At 37.7% G+C, this 14,565-nt stretch overlaps 2 protein-coding genes across 2 annotated transcripts; one reads left to right on the top strand and one right to left on the bottom strand.

Moving 5' to 3' along the window:
* Positions 1 to 8,488: 8,488 nt before the first annotated feature.
* Positions 8,489 to 9,874, bottom strand: LOC123701788. Its single transcript, XM_045649346.1, has 2 exons — positions 9,778 to 9,874; positions 8,489 to 9,687 (listed from the first exon to the last, which is right to left on the bottom strand). Exons 1-2 carry the CDS (start codon positions 9,800 to 9,802, stop codon positions 8,885 to 8,887), a joined length of 828 nt encoding a protein of 275 aa, XP_045505302.1. The 5' UTR covers positions 9,803 to 9,874; the 3' UTR covers positions 8,489 to 8,884.
* A 1,029-nt stretch (positions 9,875 to 10,903) lies between these two features.
* On the top strand, positions 10,904 to 13,234 carry LOC123701611. Its single transcript, XM_045649088.1, has 3 exons — positions 10,904 to 11,158; positions 11,487 to 11,652; positions 11,807 to 13,234. Exons 1-3 carry the CDS (start codon positions 11,094 to 11,096, stop codon positions 12,587 to 12,589), a joined length of 1,014 nt encoding a protein of 337 aa, XP_045505044.1. The 5' UTR covers positions 10,904 to 11,093; the 3' UTR covers positions 12,590 to 13,234.
* Positions 13,235 to 14,565: the final 1,331 nt, after the last annotated feature.

A 14,565-nucleotide genomic window follows, 5' to 3' on the forward strand; every position in this document is an offset into this window, starting at 1 on the left:
GGTTCGCCGCCAAAAAATCTGCCTACGTATTTCTTACAAAACTGCTTTGGAACCGGAGTACAATAACACCCAAAACAACACAAAACAAACAAAAAAAAGAAACAACACTGATATCTAAGGTCACGTATGCATATTCAACGCTAAAACTTAATCCTATCTATTAACATTAACTTGCTTTTGAAATAAAAAGATCTTCAATTTTTTTTTTAAAGTAATATATCCCATATCTAACCTTAACGGAGGAGGGTGTGTGATAATCATTCCAAATCTTAGTGGCTGAATACTTAAACCCCCCTCTAAAAGATGATTTATGTAATAAAATCAATACTCTATTTTGCAAAATCATTTATTTTCTTAATCCTTACAGGAAGTACTCTAACCTACCTAATTGTACGTAACTAACAATGAACTTTTTCTTGGAATGTCTTTAAAATAAACCATTATAAAATTGTTCATAGAATTTAGGAACAATGTTTGAAGCGATCAGTTGACGAATGTCTTCTTTTTTCCGATCGGGGATCGGCAACTTTTCAGTGTACAACACATTTAAATGTCTTTCAGCTGTTTTCTATTAGCAGTCCGGGCCTATTTTGACATAAGCTTCTGTCCAGATGACTGATTTATAGCTGTTTCTGAATTGGTATGTCTCTGAACTTTTTGTGAACTTTATGGCTTTCATTTCAGATAATTACTTTTCTGTCAATATTTATTTATTAAACTTTACCTTCTAATTGATTCAATTACCATCTTTGTAGTTTATCAATTAATATAAATAATAAACCACTATATTAATATTTGTTTTGTATTAATACCTGAGGTTGTATTGATTTTGCCCCCCACCAGAATCAGCCCATAAAATGAGTTCCGTTACTGGGGATTTTATATTATTTAAAATGTACTTTCGCAAGCAGGATCCAACTTCTTGCGTACCCTTTCCGCCTTCATGCTCAAGCCATAAGTTAAAAATTGAGCGCTTGCTGCTTCCTACATAAATCCCCAAATTATACAAATTTAGCTGCCGTTTATAATAAGCTATATTAGTTGGTATTTTTGGAAGTGGATTGGTTTTTTGCATGTCAAAAGTGTTTCTAATAATAATAATAATAAACAAGTGCGTAGCCAGGATTTTGTACAGGGGGGCAGGTTGAGAAAATCATAGATCATGGCTATATATACATTAAATACATCATGTACATCATGGCTATATATACATTAAAAGAAATTGTTGACTGTTATAATAATCAGAATACTAGTGTTTATGCATGTTTTTTAGACTTAAGTCGTGCCTTTGATACCTTGAACCATGAGATATTATGGAAAAAAGTTCGCAGCAGTGATGTTTCTTCTGACGTTGTTGGTCTTTTTACATATTGGTATGATAATCAGACGAACAGCGTTAGGTGGGGCAGTACTCTGTCCGACAGCTATATTCTCTCGTGTGGTGTTAGACAGGGCGGAGTAACCTCCCCCGATCTGTTTAACTTATATGTTAATGATTTGATTGTGGAGCTGAGTAGGACTGAAGTTGGACTTAAACTAGATGGCAGATATGTCAATAATTTGAGTTATGCTGATGATATGGTCCTGCTCAGCCCCTCAATCAAAGGGCTTCGAAAACTTGTTGGCATATGTGAAATATATGCTCTTTCACATAGTCTACAGTACAATGTAAAGAAAACAGAAATGTTGATATTCAGATCGGGTAAGGGACCGGATAACATTCCGCCAATCTGCATTAACGGTCACCCTATTAAAATAGTAGATAGCTTTAAGTATCTTGGCCACATTGTTACATCCAAAAGAAAAGATGATGCCGATATTGAGCGACAACGACGTGCACTCTGTGTCGTCGGCAATATGATCATCCGGAAATTTCGTAGGGCATCCAATTCCGTTAAAATTCATTTATTTAAGACCTTCTGTCAGTCCCTCTATACTTGTCAACTTTGGACTAATTACACCAAAAAAGCATACGATGGCATTCGAGTAGAGCACAATAACATCTTCCGATATTTGATGGGGCTCGACAAATTTTGCAGCGCTTCGGAGATGTATACCAACTTTAGAGTAAACTCCTTGAATGCCATCCAGAGACACAGAATTGCTACATTTATGTCCAGAGTTGACAAGTGTAGAAATAAAATTGTACGCAGTCTGGCTGACAGAAATATAACTAGTAGTATGTATAAAACTTGGATCTCAATTATTATGATTTAATTAAGTATTGGCTTTATGTGTTCATTGGTTTTTTCTGTATTAAAAATTATTAAAATTGTACAAGTACATGTAAATTATGGGACTAAATTGTTCTGAATTAAAGAATTTATTATTATTATTATATTTTTTTTTAATGCTTTGCATTCTCAGCTTATGTTCAGCTGGTATTAATAGAATACACGGGCGTAAACCAAGTGTAAGCTATATAATTATATTTTTATAGTTGTTGTCTATCATTCATTCTCTGTCTGAAGAAATTTGCGTACTATTCTACATGTATTTAATATTGCCGCCTTTTGTAATTTTATGTATGTATGTTTTGGTAACTCTAGTAATTCTATGGATTTGTGAAGTTGAGTGGGTATAACCCCTGTAGTGGAGATCACTATGGGCACTATGCTAACATTTTGTAGTTTCCACATTTTTGTTATTTCTTGTTTAAGTTCTATATATTTATTCAGTTTTTCGGCTATAGTATTTGGAAGATTATGAGTATTAGGTACAGCTATATCTATTATTAATGCCTTTTTTTCTTTTTTATCAATAAGTGTAATGTCAGGTCTATTGTAGTGTACAGTTTTATCAGTTAATATAGTTCTGTCAAAGTATAATTTATGAGAGTTATTTTCTATGATGGTTTCTGGTATATATTTATAGTATGGTGTATTGTCGTATGGAATAAGTTTGTATTTTTGCGCTAATTGCTGGTGGATAATGCTGGCTATCTGATCATGACGGTGTTTGTAGTCGGATTGGGTTATTGCTTTACATGCTCCTGTTATATGTTGGATGGTTTCTGGTGCACTATTGCATTTTCTACAAATATCTGATGATAAATTTTTGATAATATACTTCTGATAATTGCGTGTTTCGATAACTTGGTCCTGTATAGCTAGCATGAAGCCCTCAGTCTCAGGAAAGAGCTCTCCTCTCTTAAGCCATGTATTTGATGCTGCCTTATCTACTTGAGGTAAATTAAGATGTTGGATATGTCTTCCATGAAGTGATTTTTGGGTCCATGCCGCTACTTTAGTACTATTACTTATCAGGGTCTCATTTCGTTGGGTTGTATGGTCAGATAAATTAAGTGGAGTAAACTTTTTATCGTTTTGTACGATGGCATTGTGCAATATTACTGTAACTGCTTTATTATGGAAAAACTTTCTAAGAGTGGCTATTTGCTTGTTGTGAAGATTGACAATATCTATAAGTCCTCTCCCTCCATCAATTCTTGGCAAAGTTAAACGTTGGCTGCATGATCTTGGATGATGTTTTCTATTTTTGCTCATGTTTACGTTGATAATGCGTTGGATGTTTTTAAGTTCTGATTTTGACCAGTTTATAATTCCAAAAGAGTATGTGAGGATAGGTATTGCATATGTATTTATTGCTTTTATTAAATTTCTTGCATTTAACTTGGATTTTAGAAGTACATTTAGTCTATTCTTAAATTGGTTGGTAAGATCTATTTTGGTTTCTTTGTTTAAGATTTGTTTTGCCTGATTATATCCTAAATATCTGTATGTGCTATTTTGGTCTAGTGGATCTATTTTATCTCCTGTATCTAAAACGTAAAAGTGTTCATGATTACGGCCCGCTTTAACAGAATTTATCCTGCACTTGTCAATACCAAACTGCATACAGATGTCTTTTGAAAAATTTTCAGTCAGTTGTGCAAGTTTATTCATATCATTTTGTGAAGAAGTGTATAGTTTTATATCATCCATGTAGAGTAGGTGCGTAATTTTTACAGCGTCATTATTTCTAATACTGGATATTTGTGCGTTTATGTTAGAAGTATATTTAAGAGGGAAACCTAAGTCGTGGGCATTTAAAATGTTTGATAGTGGATTGAGAGTATTATTATTATTATAGAGAAACTGAATTTATGTTTTCATACATTAGGTATAAAGGTGAAAGTTTGTGAGTGTGTGTGGACGGATGCATGTTTGTTACCTCTTTCAAGCAAAAGCTACTGAACACATTACGATGAAATTTGGTATGTAGGTAGCTGAAGACTCAGAATAACATATACATAGATAGGGGTAGGGTAGGTGTAGGGTAGGTTTAGTTTAGTTAGGGTAGGTGTAAGATTGATTACTGGGCAGGACGACGTCCGCCGGGTCAGCAAGTGTAACAATAAAAAAACGAATTTTAACCAGAAACAGAATAGTTTTAATTACTTAAACAGTAACTTGCGTGGTTGTTCACAAAATCTATTTAAAACTTTTTCAATAACTTCGCCTTTCTTTCCTTCTACCATTTTCCTATGTACGCTTAACATACATAGGCCGTTCAGACGATTTTCTGACATTGTAGACCGCAACCACGTTTTTACTCGCCGTAAGGTGGAAAAAGACCGTTCTATATTGGCCGTGGTGCATGGTTGCGCCAGTAAAATAAGTATGGCCCTCTTTGTGGCGGGGAAGAATGTATTTGCCTCTATAAGCGTGTCGGTAAAATCCATTTTCTCTAACTCTTCATTTGGAATCCCCTTGTCTTTCCACAATTTATACCACAATTCTGCTTCAGGCTCGATAATAATAATAATAATAAAGGCGTAGGGATGTGACGACCCCATCGCCCCCGGTTGGCATATCTACAATAGATATCCCAACCGTGCAGTCAGTCACCCCGCAGGGCACCTTGTGGCGAGGTGTTGGGGAGTAGCGACCCCGCGGGAACCGAGCGCTCCCGGGGGAGGTCCCTGTCCTCACCTCTGGGCTGTCCCGGTGGCAGTTCGGAGTGAACAATGACGAGGTTCAGGATCCCCCACCTCTGGCTTGCCTTTGTTGGCCGTCCAGAGTGGAGCCGCTAGAGCTATATGCTCGGGGGTGGAAGTGTCTAATGGCGTAATAGCGGGGAAACCCGCTCCGGGCCCCCGGGCTCGCGATGGTGAAACCGGTGCCGCACCTCTCTACACCCCCAGCCGTTCAGCTGATGTTGCCCCCTTGTTGCCATTATCGGTAACCTTTTTGGGAGCCCATCGACCGAACTGGCGAGTCACCGTCTGCCATAATTTTCAATTTTTAATATTGAAAAGGCAGACGTCCATAGCCCCCATAGACCCAATATACCAGTCCATCTAACACCCCCTTCCATAACCCAGTTTTATTCATTTCCATTTTTCTGCAATAGTCCTACATTGGCCGCGGACTGCCCAGGGCTGTATCTCTATAGTGCAGCCATGGGCAGGCTGCGGCTGGTGTCCCACAACACATTAAATTCTCTAAAGGGCCTCTGCGTGTTGGACCTGTGTCCCCACATAAGCCTTCCAAAGGACCGGGTATCATCCTTACGGCGATACCCGTGTATTATGGAGAGAGACATAATAATAATATAAGCCTTTATTCAGACACAAAATATGATACATAATATTAAACACTTAATCTGACGACTCTGATGAGTCAATGACACCAACAACTTGGTCTGTTTGCCCAATCCTGGCAAAGGCCTCCTCCATCTTCCTCCACTCTATTCTGTCAAGTGCTTTCCTTGACCATGTTTTTCCAGCTATAGACTTAATTTCATCCTCCCATCTTCGAAACTGCCTACCTCGTTTCCTTTTCCTATTCCTTGGGTACCAAAAGATGATATCTTTGCTCCACTTATTAATACCTCTTATTGTATGACCAGTCCATCTCCATTTAAGCTTTCTGATTCTAGTTGTTACATCTTCAATTTTAGTGCGTTTTCTGATGGTTCTGTTACTTATTCTGTCACATTTTCTTATGCTCATCATGCTCCTTTCCATTGCTGTTTGGCAGGTTGCCAGTTTCCGATTTTGTGCTTTAGTGAGCGCCCAAGTTTGGCAGCCGTAGGTTAGAACTGGGAGTATGCAGGTGTTGTATAGCTTGGATTTATCAGGCTCGATAGCGAGCTCGTAAAAATTGGTGAATGCTTTGCAATTCTCTTGGAAATCACTGAGGGTCATTGATAACATTGTGTTTGGGTGCAATGACATTTGGCTGAAGGCTGGCAGATGCTCATTCGAAAAGCGTTGATCGAGTGCGGAAATTAAGGAATCTAAATAGGGTATTATAATGGATCTTTTCCAATAGTCTGAAGAGCTCTGTGGCGGGTGATTGGACCGATGTTGTTGCCGAGACGCAATGCGTGGGACTTGTAAGTCGGTACCAAGGGCAGATGCAGTTCCTTGAGAAGTTTCAATTATATTTTCACTTTCTGTGTCTACGTTTTGACGGTGATCTTTTACTAGAGAAATAATTCTCTTAATATGGTTATGGTTCGTACATGTATGCATATCAATAGATTTCGACTGAAGTGCGTTAGCAACAGGTTCCAGTATTGCAGAATATTTGGCTATCAGTGTCACACATATGATGAATACTGATTTCGTTGCAGCACAATGTAATTGATAAGCCTTTTTTCTGGCTGCAGCATTTCCGTCTTTAGATATGTTCTCGAGTCCATGAATGATCTCCTCAAATTGCTTGTAAAACATGGCCACACTTTTATATTTGTGAGACCAGCGGATCTCGCATAACGCCGGAATATTAGGTACGTATTTTCTACGTGGAACAATGTAAAAAACTGAAATGGAAGTGGGCCGGACATATCGCTCGAATGAAGGCTGACAGGTGGGCCAAAAGAATAACGGTATGGAAGGGACCCAGTGGTAAGAGAAACCGTGGCAGGCCGGCTGAGAGATGGCTAGACGAAATTCTGCAACTAGCTGGAGAAAATTGGATGAAAAAAGCAAATGACAGACTAGAATGGAGAAAACAGGAGGAGGCCTTTACTCTTAAGAGGTCCTTAATAAAGATTAATTAGTTAAGCATTTCAATAAGAATTTAATAATAATATAAAAAAAAAACTGTGTATTTACTGTTTAAATTAGAATAATTTACTTGAACAAATAATATAAAAAGCTATGTATTTACTGTTTAACTTAGAACAATTTACTTGAACAAAAAATATAAAAAGCTATGTATTTACTGTTTAACTTAGAACAATTTACTTGAACAAATAATATAAAAAGCTATGTATTTACTGTTTATTATAATAATTTACTTGAACACTATAAATGTAAAACTTTTGTAAAACTATATTGTTAGACGTAACTTTTGATTTAATATTTTTGTGGATGAATAGTTGTCAACATAGTTGTCATTATTTCAATTCTGAACATGCTTAGCTGTCGAATACTATAAAAAGCCGCTTTCCTTTGTCTCGTGGCGCATTCGTACGAATCGTGCCTAGGGGCTCGGACGTTGTTTATACGACGTTCGACCCAACTACCTTCACTTTGCTAATAGTCGTTGACTTGCTGCGTTTTGTTATCAACTACCTACATCAATTAGGTAGCTGTGTAGAATCGCAGTACATTCTTATTACATTCAAATTAATATTTAACCCGGCCTCGCGTGTTATTTCTTAGATCAGAAGCGGGATAGAATTCAAGCCTACACTTATTTAAATGTGTTTGAGTTTACGTAGTTTTGTAACGGCATACTGGCGTTTGTGTTTTTTCGTGCGTAGTGTAAAGTAAAAGTTTGTTACGTGGATTATTGTAACGGGAATGTAGTTCATCGAAGGAGTTGTGTGTGCTATCCGAACTGCGCCCTGCGGTCCGGGGTAGTTGAGCCTTCATTTGTGTTAAGCGAACGTCGTGCCTATGTCACAAATGAGTAGGCGTTGTTCCCATGATACGCGAACGTAGTGCCTATGTCATGTGGATGTGATTGTTGTTCTGTAAGGTCAGTGTGGCCGAGGCAGGATGGTTGTGTAATCCCGAGATGAACTACCGTTGTACTGTAATACGAGAAAAGGCGTACGAGGACGTACGATTGTCAGTATGGCCGTGTTAGACGTAACTTTTGATTTAATATTTTTGTGGATGAATAGTTGTCAACATAGTTGTCATTATTTCAATTCTGAACATGCTTAGCTGTCGAATACTATAAAAAGCCGCTTTCCTTTGTCTCGTGGCGCATTCGTACGAATCGTGCCTAGGGGCTCGGACGTTGTTTATACGACGTTCGACCCAACTACCTTCACTTTGCTAATAGTCGTTGACTTGCTGCGTTTTGTTATCAACTACCTACATCAATTAGGTAGCTGTGTAGAATCGCAGTACATTCTTATTACATTCAAATTAATATTTAACCCGGCCTCGCGTGTTATTTCTTAGAATATATTTAATTAAGGAAATAAAAAGGCTTTTTTATTTTTATTTATTTATTTTATTTTCTACGTAAAGCAGATTCTCGAAAAAAATTTATTATGTCTTTGATTGTTCCGATGGTGTTACGAATTTCTGGAACTTGGTTCAAGTCATTTATTACCAAATTAAGGCTATGGCTAGCGCAATGAAAGTATAAGGCTTTTTTATATTTATCTCTATTTTTTTTTGTACGCCGCTAATACTCCCCGCCATAGTCGAACAGCCATCGTAGCCTTGGCCTACGCACTTATTGGATTCTAGTCCGGCGCTTTCTAAGCATTTATCAATTTCTGTCGCAATTGTATTAGCATCCATGGCCTCTAATTCTACAAATCCTAGAAATTCTTCACGTATTATATTTTGATCTTCGTCAAAAAAACGGATTCCGATAGATAGTTGTTCTTTACCCGCTATATCACATAACTCATCTGCCATGACACTATACGCATAAGCTTTCTTTGCTTCCTGTATAATTTCATTCTACGACCAAACCGCACAATTCAATAATTTCGTTTTGTATCTGTGGGGAAGTATACATAGCATTTTTTTGCCACGTTCTAAATGCTTCTTTAAATCTTGATCACCAGATTCAATTTTTAGATTTAGAAGGTCTTCAAGAATGCCTTCATGATTCTGTTTACCCCTCAAAGGTAAATCGCGAGTGCCACAAAAAATTACTGAAGAAATTATAGATGCCAGTATCTTTTTATTTGTCTCAATTTCTTTCTGGTGAGCAGTATTCATCATTATATCCACAGGCATTTTCTCCGACAAATGTTTTGCATCGGTAACTGCTGATTTATGATATTGTGATGAGACATGCTTAACGCAGTATTCATGAATATATTTGAAACAGCAAAAAGGTCGAATTACGAATGAGCCCAAAACTCCAACAACTGTCTTTGGAGGGAATAGTACGCAATATAAACACAGCGCACCTTTAAGATGTTTCGAATAAACAAGCCAGGGCGAATAAGTTTGCAACCAACTATGATTGAATTTTCGCTGCAGATCAGCAGCTTTGGCATCCTTAGAAAAGTCATAATTTTCAGGGGGCACCCAACAACGTTTAAGCATATCCAATTTTTGACTTGTGGTCATCAAAGAAGTTCGCCCTACCCATTTGCCTAAATCGTTATCACAAACGAATTCATCTGCAGCCACTTCAGGTGTATTTTGAACTCTAAAAGATCCAGCTTGAGCCAGCGCCAGCGAACTTTCTTCCTTTTTCTCGTCATCACTACTTTCACTACTAGTTTCTGCTTTTTTTCTTTTTAAAGTCCCTTAAACAAAAATTCACGCGTTTTTAAATAAATATAAATATCATATCGTTATTAATCTAAAATTAACTGTGATAATAAAAAATACCTCACCTTTGAAAAACTTTCTTATATCCATTTTTTAAAACAAACACCAGTCGTCCAACACACCCACCCAAACACCAGCGAAGCGACAGCGAAAAAACAAATTAAATTACAACAAAAATCTCGATTCACGACTTCGAATTGCACGATAATTACGAACAGACGTTATAAGAGGACCACCGAGACACGCGCGTTGTGCATCAGCTGCCTCCCCTCTCACCCCGTACCCGCACCCCGCTCCGGCTCGACGGCGCGGCGCGTGCGGCCGGCGATGGCGCGGCGCGGCAGGAACGAACGTCTGTCTACCAAGCTACTAAACTCAACGAAACTATAGAATAACACTAAACTGTGCTAGCGACGCGAAAGATAACAATATTACCATAATTATGAGTATGACATAGCTTAGCTCAGTAAATTTCTATAAACAGGTGAAATAAAATTCGCTCAGTTCGCCAGCCCGCCCGCCTGCTAGGGGGGGGCAGCTGCCCCCCCCCCCCCCTGCCTCCCCCTCGTTATGCCCATGATAAAAAATTATGGACGTTGGTCGTCAGGTGTAGGGATTGCGCCACTGCCAGCAGGCAGAAAATGATAACTCAGGGGTGGGTGTTCAGTTCTTTACTAAAATATAACGTTGTGGATTAGTTGGTACCTTTACAACACAATGTCACTAGGATACAAAGTCAAATACAATAAAGAAACAATAATTAATCAAATTACGATGTCGTGTGTTTGCGCGGGAAACGTTAAAGTTAGGCGTAGTATCGCTTTAGCGGTTTATACTCGACTGCCTCCCCGGCGGCATGTGCGAGAGACGTACCGACCGTTGAGAAGGGGTGCGGGAGGGCACTCACACTCCCAATCAATCTTGTAGGCAAGCGTCCGCGAGAGGCACTTGTGGGCAAGTCGCGGGTAGCAACAGGAATACGGTTTACTATAAGATTAAATTTTTAATGAAATATTTTCTTATATGTTGCAAGACTCGATAAGTCTTCATTTGTCGGATATTTAGCTTTAAATAAATCATACATTTTTAATAGGTTAAGTTTAGTATTCAAATAACGACTATCAGTCTTGCCTCTACAATATCCCTTTTTGGGATAAAGGGAATATTTTTACCACCATGTTAGTTGGAGTAAAAAGTTAAGTGAATGTTTCCGAACAGTCTATTTTTTTTCCAAATTTTCCACTCATCATAAAAAGTGCACATTTTGCGAAGTGCACCAATTATTGAGAAGTGCACAAGTTGCGAAGTGTACCATTTGAGAAGTGCATCAGTTGCTAAGTTCACCAATTGAGCATGGTGTACAAGTTGAGAAGTGCACCAAATGCGTCAAACCCCTCAATGGCTCAATATCGCCTTTGTGAGATTCCGGATCGCGAACATGGAAACGTAAGTCTTATTTTATTTCGTTAAGTTCCTTATTACATGTTCGTCAGAAATGTGTATGTAACAATACCTATGCGTTGCGAACAAAACGGGAATATCATCAGACAAATATCATTGATCTTTTTACACATTTAATTTTAATTTAGTGATCACAGATATGTGTCAGCGTCAGTAAGCGGATTAATATTAAAATTATAAGTTTGATTCGAATCAGAAAGTTCATTCTGTGAGGTTAGGTGTTATTCTGGCTACTTAGCCCGTTATTTCGTAACTGCCACGGATTTTTTTATATTAATATGTACTTTTTTCTTAACAAAGTTTGTTTTTTCAGGGATAAAGTGAATAACTTGAGTTTACCACTCATATTAAAATACTGCTTTAAAGATATTAAGCAAGTGGATGGAAGTGATGTGAATGTATCTGCAGTATGCAATGTATGTTCGAAAACGATAAAGGGTAGTGTTACTTCTACTACAAATTTCCTGAAGCATTTAAAGGTAGGTTTTGTAAACAGATGAATTTGTTTAAGAAATAATTTATATTCACTGTATGCTACATTTTTCTTTACTAGGTTTTGTTCTGAAATATATTACATTTCTTGTAATTTTCCATTTTTACTTGTACTAATATACTTTTTTTATGTTATTACAGATTAAGGGCCACTCAGATCTGTTGCAAAATTATGAAAACGTTAAAAATACAACTCTTAAAAAAAGAAAACTTACTGAGATTAGTAGCAGTTGTGCCAGTGGTTCAGAATCAACATTTAAAAAATTGAAGCAGTCTACTCTTACAGATGTTACAAGCGGTTCAAGATCTGTTAATTTGGACAAGTTGATTGTACAATTTATTGTGGACACCATGTCACCAGTATCAATTGGGGAGAACAAGTATTTTAAAGCTTTGATTGAAGGTTCACAGCAACTCACTAAGCCTCCAAAGGTTATGTGCCGTATTACAGCTAAGAATAAAATTAATAATGAGTACAATGAATTAAAGAAAAACCTTAAGCTGGAGTTGGATAATGTTGAATTTGTGTGTAGTACGGCTGATATTTGGTCTTCGTCTAAAAGAAGTTACTTGGGGGTTACAGTCCATTGGATTGAAAGTGAGACTTTTGAAAGGAAAAGTGCTGCAATTGCTTGCAGAAGATTCAAAGGGGCTCACACATATGATAAGGTGGCTGAAATAATAGCTGATATACATTCAGACTATAATCTGAAACTATCAAAAATTGTTAAAACTGTTACAGATAACGGCTCAAATATGGTGAAGGCTTTTGAGGTATTTGGAAAGTCTGATTCGGAGGCAGTTGAAAATGAACACGTTTCACATGCATTTGGAGATGTTGAAAAATCGTCAATTGATGAAGGTAGTGAAGATGATGATTCTCTTTTAGTATTACAAGCTTTTCCAGATGCTTCATCAGACTAAGAAGGTGATTGCCTTCTGCCCGGACATGAAAGATGTGCTACGCACACTGTACACCTGATTGCTAGTACTGATTTCAAACAAGCAAGAACCAAAAATACATTTTATAAGAAACTACATGACACAGCGTTATCAAAGTGCCAAGCACTGTGGAACTTGTGTGCTAGATCCCCAAAGGCATGTGAGACATATTTAGAAATAACAGGAAAGTCACCAACTTCTCCATGCGCAACTCGATGGAACTCCTACTATAATTCAATACAAGATCTATTAGCCGTGCAGAACCATCTTAGTGAAGCCATGAAAATGTTAAAGTTATCACCGCTGAAAGAAAATGAAATTCACTTTTTAAGTGAATATGTGGACTGTTCAAAGCCAATAGCAGAAGCTATTCAAAGCCTGCAAGGGGAAAAAGACACTTACTACGGCTGTCTGTTACCGGAATTATACAGAATCCAACATGTTATCAAAAGCCTCAGAATAGAAAATCTGAAATACTGCAGCCCTCTGCTAGATGTAATAGAAGAAAATGTAGATAGACGGTTTAAACGGTTTATGCAGCTGGAACCAGCAGCAAACGATGCTATATTAGCCTCAGTCTCTCATCCCATGTTCAAACTGAAGTGGGTACCAAAAGCAAAAAAGGAATCTGTAAGAGAACTGTACATCTCAGTATGAACTAGTTGGCAACTTGCCAACTAGTTCATACTGAGATGTATGACGGCTAATTCACTTGGCGACCAACTGGCGGCGTTGCCAAGTAGCCAGAGTAGCCAGAGTCGACCGCTCCGCATGCGGCGACTGGTGACGCTGGCTACCTGGCGACGCCGCCAGTTGTTTGCACGTGTTTGTATGCTCCGTCACTCACTCAGTCGCCAACCAGACGCCGCGTTGAACGCACGTCGTACTGAGAGCAAAATGTCGTTCGATACTGAGAGATTTATCATAGAAATTGAAAATCGGCCGTGTTTATGGAACAACAGATTGAAAGAGTACTCTGACCGCAACTTGAAAATTAAATGTTGGGATGAAATGGTGAACATTTTTAAAGAAAAAGAAAACATGACAAATGCAGAAAAAAAGGAACTATGTAAGTGCAATTTTTTATTAATAATTTGTTAAACTTATACATTTCTATCTTGCCATGGTAGTGGGTTATGATTTACAAAATAGTCTGCAAGTTTGTCTCGAACTGTTAAAGCTGTTCTCCCTCCTCTATTACGATTCTGATCTGTAGCAGGTTCGAACCCCGTTACTACCAAAGTATCGTCATATGAATAGCCATCTCTAGAACGTACAAAATTATGCAAAATACAACATGTCTTAACAATCTTCTTTGCTAAATCTATATGAACATTCAGTGGCCTGTGGAATATCCTCCACTTATTGGATAATATACCAAATGTGCACTCGATATAACGGCGTGCTCTAGATAAACGATAGTTAAAAATGCTTTGTTTGTAACTGAGATTAGAAGCAACCCGCTCTGTGCCCAACATTGATGATAGTGCATTATACCGTCAAAGCTACAGGTCACAAACAGAACCGCCGCCGTCACGAAGTTTTCACCCTAGATATTCTACTGTTCGCGGAGAAACCCCAAAAACCCTACCCATGATGAACTACAACAATGAGTCATTATCTAGTGCACCGTTTAGCCCACCACCGTCAATTATGACAAATGCTTCAGAAGATTCATCTATTTTAGATTTATAAGATTAACTTAGTTTCATTTTCATAAATTTGATTAAAATTCTACTTACCTGAATGACACAAATAGTTTTTCTTCCGTACTTATCGATTCTCTAAATATTGTATCCTGTTTAGTTAAATCCTACATAAGTTCAATAATTCGTCAAAAGTATTCGTCGTCAAAATAATGCTATCGACATTCTCATGTAATTGAAAAACTTTTCAGGATATTTTCGTAAATCTCCATACAGTCTAAAAAAATACCACTTCGGCTTCGATCTGATATA

This window comes from Colias croceus, chromosome 22 (genome assembly GCF_905220415.1).
Source record: "Colias croceus chromosome 22, ilColCroc2.1".
Classification (NCBI taxonomy): Eukaryota; Metazoa; Arthropoda; class Insecta; order Lepidoptera; family Pieridae; genus Colias; species Colias croceus.